General features: G+C 46.6%; 2 protein-coding genes across 2 annotated transcripts in view; both read right to left on the reverse strand.

The window, feature by feature from the left end:
• LOC119454112 (fatty acid synthase-like) overlaps window positions 1-5,809 on the reverse strand; it is a 44,552-nt gene extending 38,743 nt beyond the window's left edge. The window contains 3 exon segments of the mRNA XM_037716118.2: window positions 1,580-1,769; window positions 3,924-4,310; window positions 5,536-5,809. Coding sequence (XP_037572046.2) covers window positions 1,580-1,769; window positions 3,924-4,310; window positions 5,536-5,805 — 847 coding nt within the window. The 5' untranslated portion in view covers window positions 5,806-5,809.
• Window positions 5,810-6,052: 243 nt separating this feature from the next.
• Window positions 6,053-11,617, reverse strand: LOC125945687 (fatty acid synthase-like). Its single transcript, XM_049667925.1, has 6 exons — window positions 11,602-11,617; window positions 10,941-11,267; window positions 7,995-8,195; window positions 7,323-7,445; window positions 6,924-7,157; window positions 6,053-6,093 (listed from the first exon to the last, which is right to left on the reverse strand). Exons 1-6 carry the CDS (start codon window positions 11,615-11,617, stop codon window positions 6,053-6,055), a joined length of 942 nt encoding a protein of 313 aa, XP_049523882.1.
• Window positions 11,618-14,421: the final 2,804 nt, after the last annotated feature.

Consider the following 14,421-nt stretch of genomic DNA (forward strand, 5'->3'; position numbering starts at 1 on the left):
TCGCAGAACAGCACAGTCACCTTCGCGGGCAGAGGTAGATGCGACTACAGTGTAGCCAGAAGACTGTCTATAGCTTGCATAATGTTTCTTAACTTAGTCATGGACTGCATTTGAAGCCGACATTGCGAAAAACCCCCAATACTACTTGTGAGTATATCTAACGAAATACAATATATCATATGGTGGTGACAACATGGGCTTCTTAGAATATGAGCTGGTAAATAGAAGTAGTACCGTTCTCCAGACGCTTGATACTTGAGCGGCATTATTGATACTGGAGCGGTAGCAAATGGTTTACTATTAAATACAAATGGGAAGATTAGCGTGTTAATTTTTCTACTTTGGATCACCTCATATCAAGTGTTGCACCTAAATAATGGTGTTATAGAAGTTGTAAATCGCTTTAAATCTTATGGAGTTGTGAGTGAATGAGATCTACGAACCATATCAATACACTGCGTCAGAGGTGTCAAGCCTGGTCCTTTTCTTTTAAATATCGCAATGAATTACTACGCAAACAAAAACTTAATTACCTCACTATATGCCAATCATATTTCCATTAGTGTCACCTGGTATGAACAACCACGTCTAAAACTAACGTCATTATGTTCTTTGGTTTGCCAGAAAAAGCAATAAGACGAACAGCTGGAGTCATTTACAAAGTTCAGAAACATATCCTTTTTCTTTCTCGAATATATCTTTCTTCCTACTCACGCCATTATTGAAATTTAAATATTATATTTCCTGAGATTTTCTGTGCCTAGCGTCGCCATACATGTGAACGCTTTTTCCAAAGGGACATGTAACTAATAAGTTATTCCTGCAGCTGAAAAGAACAAATGCTGTATTTTTCATGTCATGACCAACAACGACAGAAAAGAGCCTTCAATTTACATTGCGAACGTCGCCCACAATTTTATACCGTTCCTGCCGGTTCGTTTAGGCTATGCTACATTAAATGTATTGAGTAATATTGTTCTCCAATATCTAGTTTGTTTAGACATTTATTGATTTCCATATTTTTCTCTCACGCAATTTAGTCTAGTGTGTTTCTTGCGGCAATGCTTGCCACTGATCCTGTGTCGTTGATGGTGGCACAGTTTTTGTTTTGTCACCGTGTAGTGACACTATGCCTGTATGCTGCCACTGTATGATGTCTGTTTGCAATTGTTTTCCGGGTCGCAAATGTCTCCAAGAAACGCGCTTCCCTGGAGGTTTTTTTCTGGAGTCTTTTTCGCTGAATGGGATGAGACTAAAAAAAATTAACGCGCCATATGTGATTGACTCGTGGGGCTCAACGTCCCAGAACAACAAATGGACAATGAGACACGCCGTAGCCGATGGCTCCAGATGAATTTTGACCACCTGGGGTTCTTTTACATGCACCTAAATCAATGCACCTCGGAAGCTTTCTCTCGCACATACAGCGTACGGCGCACGGCGAAGATGTTATCGTGTTTGGACTTTATACGGAACATCACGGCGACGGCGGCGACAACGGTGATGGCAGAAATGCGCTTGGAGTGTTGGAACTATTGCAATAAAAATGAAGCATTTCACCGACGTTCGTAAGACTTACCGACTGCAGCCATGGCCCCCTTTGGCGGATTTTTCAGCTCGACGCAGCGGCCTCGCCAGTAAGCGCACAACACGGTCTGCTCTGCGGTGAAGCCTCCGTCGGCGTATGCGCAGCCGGTCTCGCCCACGGAGTGACCCAGGATGCCATCAGGATGGACGCCGATAGCGCGTAGCATGTCAACGAGCGCCACCTGCCAGCGGTAGAGGACATCACAATTTCTAATAGAAATGGTCCGCAGGCCACGAGGAAGGGAAGGTGGGATTAAAACAGCTAGGGTGGCTAAGCCAGCGGCATGTACAAAATCGAGGAGGTTGCACACGAAGGAGTTCGAGCTCGTCCATGTCCGCTAGTTAAAGGGGTTCTGAACTCTTTTTGAACATGGTGAGAAAACGTGGCTGATTTGACGTGTCGGCTGGTGTGAACATGTTAGCCAAATATTACTAAACTGCATGCAGGAGGGAAATTAAACTCTCATGTTGTAAAACGGTGAGAAATCGCTTGCTCTTGCTTCCGCAATGTCATCGTGCAGCGTCATCGAAAGCAGCTAGACCTACCAACGCTAGTTATTGATTTCGTGATTGCGAAAGCATTCTCACTAATACATAATCGCTCGTTTAGAGTTACAAAAATCAAAAGTCACCGCCGAAGCACTCCGTAAAGATGGTTAACCAGCGAAGCGGAAACGTTCGGCCCCGGTGTTTATCACTGGGTTAATCCCGACGGTTCATTAAACGACGGCTTGGTAGGGTGGCGGATCCTCGGCACGCAGTTTCCGCTTGCGCTCGGCCGCCCGGGACTATTCTTTTGCCCGGACTACAGCATCGGCACGGCGAACACGAGCTCTGTCAGGGTGCTTCTGTCGGCGCTGTTCTTCGTAAGCTGCCTGCTAGTCGGGAGTTCGCGCGATGCGTGGCCTACCCATGTTGAAGTCGGAGAGCAAATGCTGCACGCGCGCTTGGCTGCGACGGAGAGAACGACGTCACTGACGGCGCAACCAATGGCGCGCCTCTCTTTCGGTTTTACGTGTGACAAGGGTATTTCAAGGACGCGTTACAGGTCCCGGAGCGCACCACCTGGAGTCCACAGGGGTATGTACCATTGCGCTTGGACCCTATCTGCACTATCACCAGGATCGGCCCACATTTCTGCGCACAAAGAGGGACGAATTTTGGTTTCGCCTAGCCATATACAGCTTCGCTGTAAAAGTCGCAGTTTCGCCCTAGAGGCGAAGCATCGATTGCGATAGCAAATTAGTGGTCAGCTATACGAAGTAAGGATTGTAGTTTTATCGGCCGAATAAACTTGGAAGCATAGGCATACTTACTAAATTAACAAGCATGGTGTCACGCCTGCATAAGCAAGCATGAACGCATCTCACTCGATGGCCGCGGACACTCGCTGTCAAAACGGTGGAGTGAGTCAGCACGGCAGCAGCAGCCAGCCAATTGACCTTCGTGCTGCAGCTGACGTCAACGCGTACTAAGCCGCAAAAACACAGTGCAGGGCGGACTCTCTGCCCGCCGCAGATGGCTTTCAAGACACAGCGGCGCGGGCGGGCGCTGTATCCTCCCCCCCCCCCCCCCCCGCGCACCGTCTTCCAGTCGTGCGCAATGCTCTGGAGTGGGGGGGGGGGGCTCCAGAGCATTGCGCACGACTGGAAGACGGTGCGCTTCCTTCCCGCTTCCCTCCCTTGCGTGCGCGAGATTGAGCCGTGATTGCCGGCTCACCCTCGCCCGCTTTCACTCGCACATACAGCATACGGTTCGCGGCGACGATTCTATCGCCCTTGTACTGTATACGGAACCTCATGGCGACGGAAGAAATGCGCCTCGAGTGTCCGTGTAAATTGCTATCGCATTAAAATATAAATGGCTGCGATCTCAAAAAGACAGAAATTATTTCATTTTTGCACTGCGCATAGTTGCGACTGCTGTGCACGGCCTCCAGATGGCAGCACCGTGCTGCGTAGCGTATTCTACCGCGACCACCACAGGGTGCCGCGACGAGCTCTTTCGCAGCCGCGAAACTCAAATTTTGGCCGAGGCTTTACCCTCTTGGATTCTCCGCTGTGTAGCCGGGTGTAGCTTCAGCGCGCTAGCGGAGACGAACAAACAGAGAAAGCCGAGTATCGGTGCTATAGCTCCACGTATAGTTGAAGGATTCGAAAAATGTTTGCTTCATGAGATTCCTGAGACAATGCCGTTTAATAATGAGGCCACTCTGTGATTAGTTAAAAAAGTGTTTCAGGGCCCTTTTAATGTATCAGAATTAATCGAATTCTAAGCTTTTGGAATAAAAATAGAGCAAGAAAGAATTGCAAGTCGTGGGCCACAAGTCGGCGCACCTGAATGGCGGCGACGGAGACGAACGGCGACACCATGGTTTGGTTGGCAGCGTTGTCGCTAGTCACCAGGTCGATGAGGTCGATGCCAAACTGCTTGAGCAGCGCGTGAGATTTGTGGATGGAGCGGGCGAACACGTCGAACTGCATCATCTGGCGGGCCATGCCATTCCACTGGCAGCCCATGCCGGTGAAGACGAACCACAGGGTTCGCTTCTCGAACGGCACTTGCTCGGTGACCTTGACGGCGTCCTTGCCCGAACCGTCGACGGGTACCACGGCGAAGCCTCGGTACGGGAACTGGTGTAAGCTGGGTTGGCCGACCTTGTTTAGGAGGGCGTACGCCGAGTCCGGGTATGGTCCCTCGTCTTCGACTCGCTTCAGCGTACGCTGCGTGATCGAGAAAGAGAGGGGGGGGGGGGGCGAAACGGAAGAAGGCAAATGAAATGAAGGCACACGTATTGCAAACAACGAAGCTTGATGGTGTCATTAAAATTGCACTAGGCGCGTACCACGTCTCTCACAATTGCAAATTGAAGTTCATAAAGGCGGTAGTACGGTGACACTGCGAAGTCTATCAAAATGACAATGCAAAATCTGCAATGATCGCTCTATACTGACTGTCGTACAGGCACGGATGTGTCTGTCATAACGTAATTACAGTGTCCGGTGTAACGGTACGTAATTGAATTAACCACGGCAACTGCTTGTGTTAGAACGGGGGTGCTTCTTAGAGACTTTCACTTGCCGTTACGTCGGCGTTTTCGACCAATCAGAGAGGCCTTGGCAGCCTAGTGGGCCAATCAACGCTTACAAGCTCGCGAATATGAGAATATGGCGGCATTTGACAGCTTCCAGAACGGGACCCCGGTATTATACTGTGTGTAGTACCGATGGAGTAGTGTTTCCATGACGGTGCATCATTGGCTACCGCCAAAACAGCCGGCCAGGAATCCCCGACAAAGAAGAAACGATTGGGAGTATGTGGTGTCTTGACAAAAATGTCTGAAGCAATTTATTGATTTATTTATTTACGAATACTGCACGCAGATAGAGATGCCCAAGCAGGGGAGGGTTAATGTGTTTGTATACAAATTGTTAAAAAGCATCCTCAGTAATACACTCTACCGTAGCACTGGGTAGAGAGTTCCAATGAATGACTAAACGAGAAAAAATAAAGCGCTGCAACAGCTTCATTCGTGCATGGGTGTACAACTTGACAGCAATTAGTTCTCGAAGACCCTGTGTCCGCGGGTTCCACGATTAGTTTCACGATGGAAAACGATATTGTTGTTATGTAGCACGTAAAAAAAAAAAAAAAAAAAAAAAAAAACGAAAAAAAAACGAAAAACCCCCCTTAATCTAGCAATTCTACGGTGGACTTGTAGCGGGTGCAGCTGAAATCGCTCCCACATGATGTTTACCGATGGCTTAGATTTATAATCCGATAAGACAAAGCGAGCGGCGAAACGCTGAATGCGCTAAAGCTTTGCATTATTGATAGCATGCTAATAATTTTAAAATATACTGTAGCGTACTCGGACATTTCGAAAACTCGCATAAGAACTTTTTGCAAAGACATCAAGCACTCAGAAATATTGAAAGCTAAACTAACCTCCAGCGAGTCCTTGTTCCTCCCAGCCATGAGGACCAATCTCGGCAGCTCGGGCTTCTGGCGTGGCAAGGTGTCCACGTGCGGCGCCGCGTTCGCCTCCAGGATGGCATGCACGTTGGCGCCGCCGAAGCCGAACGAGTTCATGCCAATCAGGTTGCCGGGCAACGGGCACGGCTTGTCCACCACCTCAATGGTGCCATCGTGCAGAGACGGGATGTTGGGGTTGGCTTCATTGAAGTGCAGGTTGCCAGCGATGGTGCCGGTCTCCATGGCCAGGATGACCTTGGCCATTGAGCCAATGCCTGGCAGCAAGAATAGAACGAATGAGACGGAAGGATGCACGTGACCTTTTCAACAGGGCACACCGGAGAAACCTGAAGACGTGGAGGAGACGAAGGTGCAATGGCCCGTAAGAAGAAAAAAAAAAGATGTTCCTTCAAGTGAAGTCCAACAGTGAAGACAGAAGGTCATGGACACTTGGTTTCTATGCCACAGGTTAGGAGACATACGTGGCCTGTCACTCGCTGCTGTAACGCACAGATGGTTGTGTGACGAATTCTAAAAGGGCAGGAAGAGTCTTTCTAAAGGCTTCTTGCGAGGAGAGGGTTTCAAAAATAAGGCACCTAATATCTTTTAGGTGCTGGACTTGCGACTTCAGTGGCGGATGAACACTATTCAATCACAACAGTTTGATCAGCACTGCAGCTACATGCTGCAGTGCCATCTCATGTGTGGCGGCAGTGGAAAAGAAACCTGCTATTAGTAATTACCTAAGAAAAAAAACGGATTCAGGAAAGAAAAAAATTTACGATAACTCAAAGGAAAGCTCCTTACTTTTCAACGCGAGATCAGGATGCCTTAGATCGCGTAGATAAAAGCGAGGTACGCCAAGGAAGAAGCATGTGATTGCTGCGGTAAATCTAGGGAAACGATGGAACCTGTTTTATTAGAATGTGAATATATCAGCGCAGCTGTCGGGTTAGGTCCCTGTGGCCTCCTTGAAGCCCTTGTGTTCAGGGATAGCAAGGGGAAAGTAAACTTTTGCGCAATACAGATTAGTAATAGACGAGTGGAGGTTTGGTGGCAGAAAAGTAGGTGCACCACAAAAAATGAAGGCGTGCAAAAACAACGTTCCCGTAAGTGGTTCAGAAAGTTTAATGCTGGAAATTCCTTGTGCATGTCCTTTTTCAAAAAGATACGTAGGACATTAGACAAATTAAGAACAAGAGCTTGGTAGCGCCACCCAACACCCCGTTTCAAAGGGAACGCTCATAGCATCCATCCATTCATCCTATGTCAAAAAATACTTACACTTATACGAAAAAGATGGCAGTGACTTTTGAGCCGATCAGTAACCAATCTGCAGTACACATTCAACTTGTCCTCACCTGAGGAGGCCTCGGAGTGTCCTACGTTACTCTTGACGGAACCGATCTTGAGCGGCTCTTCACGACCGGGCCCGCAGAAGACGTTGCTGATGGCGCCCAACTCCTGGGGATCGCCAACCTTGGTTCCGGTACCGTGGGCCTCGACGTACCCGACTTTGCGTGGATCGACTTTAGCTTCGGTGTACACCTCGCGTAGGAGCTGCTCCTGTAGCTTGGACGATGGGAACGTAATTCCTGGAACGTAAGAGCAAGTAGAGGGGATCGTCGTCCGTCTGTAGAAGTGAGCTGCTAGATTCGGCTCGAATGCAACGTAAAATGGTGTCACAGCCGCCAACCTAAGTAATGCCTCAGAATCTCAAGCTCTGTGCTTAAAGGCGGACCTCGTTAGGTGAAACCTACCTTCGGTCTTGTAGCCATCCGTGTTGGCCTTGACGTTGATCACTTTGGCGTAGATACGGCGGGCCTCGGAAACCCGTTGAAGAAAGAAGACGCCAATGGTTTCACCGCGGACGTATCCGTTTCCTGCATTCGAATATAGTTAGGTCTTTCTGTCTCAGAACATTTTAGCATCCTCGAAGCGCCGAACAAGTGTGAAAATACTGGCACCATGATTGCATGCGATCTCCTGCAGCTACACCCGCAGTCTGTGGATCGATGGTGACTGCTGGTTAGCAGTGCTTTGCTAAACACGAAGCTTTCTTATGACATACGTGAGAGTCAGTTGACTTCAGTTGTAGCTGTGTCACAAAGTATCATGGTTACTTCGCTTTTCGCAAGGCCGACGGTAAACACGCTTTTCTTCGGCAGCAAAACCAAAGCATGCAACAAGAACATGCAAATTTCACTTCCAAGTCGTCGTCAATGCTGAGAGATAGACACTAATCAGTGAGCCAAAATTTTAAAAAGACCACTTCTTAGAGAGGTATTTTATTAAGCTCTTGCTGCTTACCACACTGTTCTGACGACGAGTGAAAGTCCAGTTACTACATGACGACAAATGACCTTCTAGTTGATATTAAAATGAGCCCAAATGTGCCTGCGGCGGCGCTTATCTACAATAACATCACTTACCATCACAGTCAAACACCTTGCATTTGCCGTCAGGGGAGAGCATGCCTAGGCGGCAGAAGTTCAGGGACGCGGCTGGCTTGAGTGTGAGCATGCTACCACCCACGATAGCCGCCTCGCACTGTCCGGAGCGAAGCGCCAGCATGGCCTGGTTCATGCCCACCATTGTAGACGAGCACGCTGTGTCGACAGTGAAGCTCGGGCCTGTCGGGAAAGCAGTCGAAATATTACTGAAATAATACTTGGAACGCGGCTGATCAACCACCTTTCTAGGTGGAAAACAACACTCCGAGGTACTGTGTGAGCGGGTTCATGTTGTCGATTTTATCGACTCCCAAAATATTACGAAGTTATTGGGTAGTAGCCTACGAAGCAACAGCTTCGGCCACAGTGGTCTCGGCTCCTTTAAGATTGAGCCTTGGATTCCAACATTCACACCTTTCAGTTTCATCATCATAATAATCAACATCGTCGTCATTATTATCATCTTATAAAGTCCGCTGCAGGACGAAGGCCTCTCCCAGCGATCTCCGATTGCCCCTGTCTAGCGCTAGCTGATTCCAACTTGCACCTGCAAATTTCCTAATTTCATAACCCCACCTAATTTTCTGTTGTCCTCGAACGGGCTTCCCATACCTTTGCACCCGTTCTGTAACTCTAATGGTCCACCGTTATCTGCCTTACGCCTTACTTGGTCTGGCCAGCTCCATTTTTTTCTCTTAATGTCAGCTATCGGCTATCCCCATTTGCCTTCTGATCCACGCCGCTCTCGTCTTGTCTCTTAATTTTACGTCTAACATTTTTCGTTCCATCGCTCTTTGCGCAGTCCTTAACTTGTTCTTGAGCTTCTTTGTTAACCTTTAAGTTTCTGCCCCATATGTTAGCACCGCTAGAACGCAGTGATTGCATACCTTTCTAGGCTGGATTTGGTAATGCTGACCGTAAGCTTCCCGACAAATTTTTATGGTTCTAAGTTTAAGTTTCCTTTTCATGACCAGGCTGCCCTGTGAGTAATCGACCAAGATGAACGCAATCCTGCACTGACTCTAGAGGCTGACTGCCAATCATGAATTTTTGTTCCCTTGCCATGCTATTGAACAGTACTTTTGTCTTCGGGATATTAGTCTTCAACACTAGTCGTGCACTTTCTCGGTTAAGATCCTCAATAAGTTGTTGCAAATTATCCTCAGTGTTGCTGAACAGAACAATGTCATCTGCAAACCGAAGGTTGCTGCAAAATTCGCCATTGTTCCTCACTCCTAAGCCTTCCCAGTTTAATTGCCTGAATACTTCTAAGCAGCCATTGAATATTATTGGAGATATTGTGTCTTCTTGCCTGACCCCTTTCTTGATAGATAACTTTTTACTTTTCTTGTGAAGAAACAGTATAGCTGTGGAATCTTCGCAGATATTTCCCAAGATTTTCACATATGCCTTCTGTACTCCTTGATTACCCAATGCCTCCATGACTGCTGGTATCTCGACTGAATCAAATGCCTTTTCATATTCTATCAAAACCACATAAATGGAGAGTAATCCTAGACCTCAGTAACATATGGTCACTGCCTTTTAGTCTACCTAACACTTTTACATCCTGTACTATGCTGGAATCAACAGAGAGTATGCAATCTATTTAATTTATTGTTTCTCCATTAGAGCTGTTCGAGATCCACTTCCTGTTACTGCGCTTCATGAAGACGCTATTCATTACTCGGAGCCTATTCCTTCCCCCGTATTATACCACCATCTCTCTTCTATTACTCCCAGAATAGATGCCGTAGTTGCCAATTGCTTATTCTCCAGGCTGCTTTTCCTCCACTTTTGTATTGAAGGCGCCTATGACTACGGTATACTGAGTTTGCACCTTTCTCATTGATTCAACATTTTCATAATTTTCATTTTCATAATTTTCATTTTCATAATTTTCATTTTCATATTTCCTCATCATCATGACTGGAGGTTGGAACGTAGGCTGGTGTTACCTTTGAGCTATATCACCTATTTACCTTTATTACAACGACTGCTACCCTCTCATCAAGGCTGTAGAATTCATCAATGTTGCCCGCGATGTCCTCATGAATTAGAACTCTTACCCCGTATTCTTGCTTATCGGGAAGGCCTCTATAGTATAGGACGTGGCTGTTAGACAGCACTGTATAAGCCTCAACCAGTTATTCTAACCTCACTAAATCCGGTGATATCCCAGGCAATTCTTGACAATTCCTCAACGTAGCCTCACTACAGAAAGTTTGAGTGTTAAGCGTTGCCAGGTTCAGTTTCCAGCGGCGGTCTGTCCGGATCCAGAGATCCTTAGCACCCTCTGCTACGTCGCAGGTCTGATCGCTGCCTTGGTCAGGTGTTCCACAGCCGCTAGGGACAGAGGATCAGGGGTTAAATGCTCTCAGTTTACGTCTCACTAAAGCTCACAGCCGTGTCTGTAAGAATAAAAGGGGGCTGTATACGACGCCACACATAAAAATGATGTCTCGTTTCTGTAATTTTAGTATTGATGATGATGAAAGCAAGTTTTATGGCACAGCTGCCGATTCGGTCATAATTAGTCACGCATGGTAATGAAGATTTATGATGCAGCTGTACTGCGTGAGTATTTCATGATTAAGTGCAGTGGCTTGCGGTGTACTTAATGTTTAAAGTACAGCACATACGGTTGGGTCGTTGATAGGGGTTATGATAACACGTTTAGAATAAGTTTAGCAGGTGGAGGCAGGTGCTTACTGATGAAGTCCATGGTGTTGTAGGGTTCAGTTCCCACGGCCTCCTTCAACAGCCGTGATACGACATGTGACATACAAGGGGCTTTAGAGAAAATGACACTGGCCTTTGCAAACAACAAGTGCGACTTGCTTTCGCAAGTAAAAGTCGTGCCTCGACAATCCCTACCCCAAACTTCCTTGTCAGGAGGTAGTAAGAACAGCGATCGATGCCTACCGTGGAAGTCGAGCGAAAAGGAGATGCGGTTGGAGAACATGGACCTGCAGCAGCCGGCCAGCGCGTATCCGTCGATCTTGTCCGTGTCGACGCTCAACGCTTCCAACATCTCGGAGTCGGAGGCACCGATGAAGACGCCTACCCTGCGTCCGCGCAAGGTCGCCGGGTCGTAGCCGGAGTCCACAATGGCTTCGTACGAGGTCTCCAGCAGGAGTCGCAGCTGGGGATCCATCTTGTGCGCCTGCTTCGGGTGCACGCCGAAGAACTGCGCGTCGAAGCGGGTGAGGTCGCTGATCGCGCCCATTCGTTCGGGAAGGCCCAGGTGACCTGTCGGGGAACACGGGCACACGAAATGGTCCTGCATGCTCATCCCTCTTTCGAGTGATTTGTTTGTTTATCTATCAAATGAGTTGTTTGTTTGTTTGCTTGCATGGTGACATTGTTTGTTTATCCGTCTGCTTGCTTGATTTGTTTGTTTTATTGCCTCTCTTCCCTTTTGTTAGCTTAGGTATTTTATTCATTTACTTGCTTTCTTGAAAGGCTCTTTTGCTTGTCTTTCTGTGTGTCTGCTAGCTTGGTTAAATCGTATATTTCCTTGCTTTCTCACTCACTTGATTGTTTAGTTAGCTTGCATGTTCTGTTTTGTGCGTTCGCTTCTTACTCTCAAGTACAACCATCATTGCAGATAGGAGCAGGATCAGTAACATTGTCAGTAATAGTGTGATTGGAAAGAAAGATATGTGCGATAGCAGCCGCGAAGACCAGAAAATAGTTACAACCGCTTCTAGTTTGTGCTATAACTGTGTTTACAACTACCTAGGCCTGACAGCTACGAGACATTGAAACCTTAAAGGAAGGGAGTCATCCATGTGAAATTAAAGCAAGCCTACAAACGAAACCAAATAGGGCTCTCGAGAAAGAAAGCTATCTAGTTCAAAAGATCTATTCCTGCTCCTGGCGTGGAAACGGGCTACATCGCCTTTCGGATCAGGCACTCTGCCAAAATGAGCTAAGCAGGGAAGTTAGGATTGACCTACAAAATAAACGTAGCACTGCGTAACTAGATTAGTTGAAGTGTGGCCATTCTTGGTACGACATGCTTAGAGTTGTAGACCAATCTGCCCTTGCTCTGCGATTCACTAACCTGCAGAAGAGCGGAGTTAGCAGGGAAGCTGCTCCTAAATGATGGCTGACGGATCGAAATGACCGTCTCCGGATGAACTATAATATTTTTTCACCATCGAAGGTTTTTTTCTAAGGAAACCTGCCTTCTTTGTAGCTTCCTAAGTTGACGCGAATGACAACTCTCACTATGGGAAATGTTTTCTCCATATTGTTGGGTTCCACAAAAACTAGAATACTCAGTCTTGAATGACTTTTATTTTGGAGTTATGCTCACGAGTATTAAGGCAGGAGCCTCGAATAAATGGACAACGCCGGCGCGGAATAGTTGTGGTGCAAAAGCCTGGCTATAAAAAAATATCCGGGGGTGTACGAATGGTAAATTTTGTGACCATATTTACCCTGAACCCTGTTGGGTCAGAAGCAAATCGAAACGAATATGGAATACATTTGGAATAATGAACAACAATTTTACCAATAATTAAAGGAATTGTCCACAGTCTAGTATTCACAACTTTATAAAGTTTCCACCATTACAGTGCACATTGTGAAAGATCATTTATTAAAAGAACAAACGGAGTATTTCCACTTTCGTGATTCTCTCCCCACTCTATTCCCAAACACGTTCGTGGCTCCTGCCTCGGCATTTGGTTAGATATCTGAGATAACAAAGAACTCCCACGGTCCATAATCCTTTGACCACTCGCAACTTACCCTACTTCATATTTATACAACGTAAGGCGGTACTTCGCTCCTGTATAGTGATGAATCTGTCATGCCGTAGGCCTCAACTGTAGCCTTCATCAACCCTCAAATGATCATCGCTTGGCGGTTTAAATTATACCGTAAGTCAGCATCAACTGAAACAGAATTTGTTGCAGTCTGGGAGGCACTTGAATTTTTCTCCGGGGAGCCTCCTTGACAGTATTCTGTGATGCTAAGCCAGCTCTTCAAACTATTGATTGCGTCAGATAAGACGAAAACGTTACCATAATTTCTTTGCAAGATCAAGGTGCTCCGATTTCTATAGCCAAGGTATCTTGGCTACTGAAATTGGAGCACCTCGCCCTTGCAAAGAAAATATTGTTACGTTATCATCTTTCAGTGTATACCTGAATACACAAGTGCGATCGGGAAGCAAGCAGACGCTGAAGCAAAGATAACCAAACGATGCATGCCCCTGAAGTACGTATTGCGTTATCACGAACAGACACAGGTGCCCTGTTTCGTTGCGTCGTATGCCGCTTTAGCAGGGTTACTAGCAGGGCAGCTATCTTTGGCTGAACATTGTAAAAATGTGGTTGTAAACCAATTCTTGATAAGTGCAGGCTCGACTACGTAACTTCTAGTGTTTGCGGCTAGTTTGGCCGACATGAAAGTTGTTGCATGTTTGCTTCAGTTTAATGTGAAATCATGCGGAGTTCACGATGTTCAGTATTCGGGAACTTTTCTAAAGCTGTTCGAATTTGCGAACAGTCATTTGTCGCTTCGAGAAACGATTTGAATACTCATTAAGATAATATATGTTATTCGATTCAAGGGTCGAATCTAATAGCACCGTATTGAATTAGTTAATAGCTAGTTTGAAATATTGGCACGTCCCTAAAGACACCGGAAAGGTAGCATACGCCTTTGCTGCAGACTCTGTATTGTGCTTGTGCAGATTGTGCTTTGAAGCACAAGCTCAACAAACATTTCAATCATTTCAAAGGAGTGACCGTCGCATTGATGACTTATTCCTGGTCATTCAGTATGCCCTGGCACCCAGAACAATTGGATTTTGTGCACGAGTTTAACTTAGCAGAATAATGAAACAAATTTGAATATTTCGGTGCCCTTCTTTCAGTTACTGAAAGGGCAGCGGTGCAAACATGGACACTAGCAGGAACAAACCGGACAACAAAAACGCCGTGGCGGGTGTGTTCATTTTTTCGTGATTCAGTGTGCACTGCGACGCTGCATAGATTCACTTCTCGAATCAGCAGTCGACATTGCGAGCATTCTTGTAAGTACGAACGCAAACACGCTTTCTAGGCTCTTGTATATTCTCATACCTCGAGGCCAGCGCATCTCGTCATCTGTGATGAAGTCCACGCCGGCATACAACTTCTCCTTGAACTCGACCAAGTGGTCGGCTCCCGGAAAATAGGCCGAGAAACCCGTGATCGCGAACTCCTCGTCCGCCATTCTGTTCCTGTGCGAAAAAAAAAAAAGATTGATCCATTCTAAATGACTGACCCAAAGTGGCAGCAAAGAATGCCACGCCTAAAAAAAGGCATCATTGTGATGCTCAAGCACCGATAAAAAGCATGTTTCCTTAATGCAGAAGATTTGTATTCGCGCAGCTCTTGGTCTGCTG

The sequence above is a fragment of the Dermacentor silvarum genome, chromosome 5 (assembly GCF_013339745.2).
Source record: "Dermacentor silvarum isolate Dsil-2018 chromosome 5, BIME_Dsil_1.4, whole genome shotgun sequence".
Taxonomy (NCBI): Eukaryota; Metazoa; Arthropoda; class Arachnida; order Ixodida; family Ixodidae; genus Dermacentor; species Dermacentor silvarum.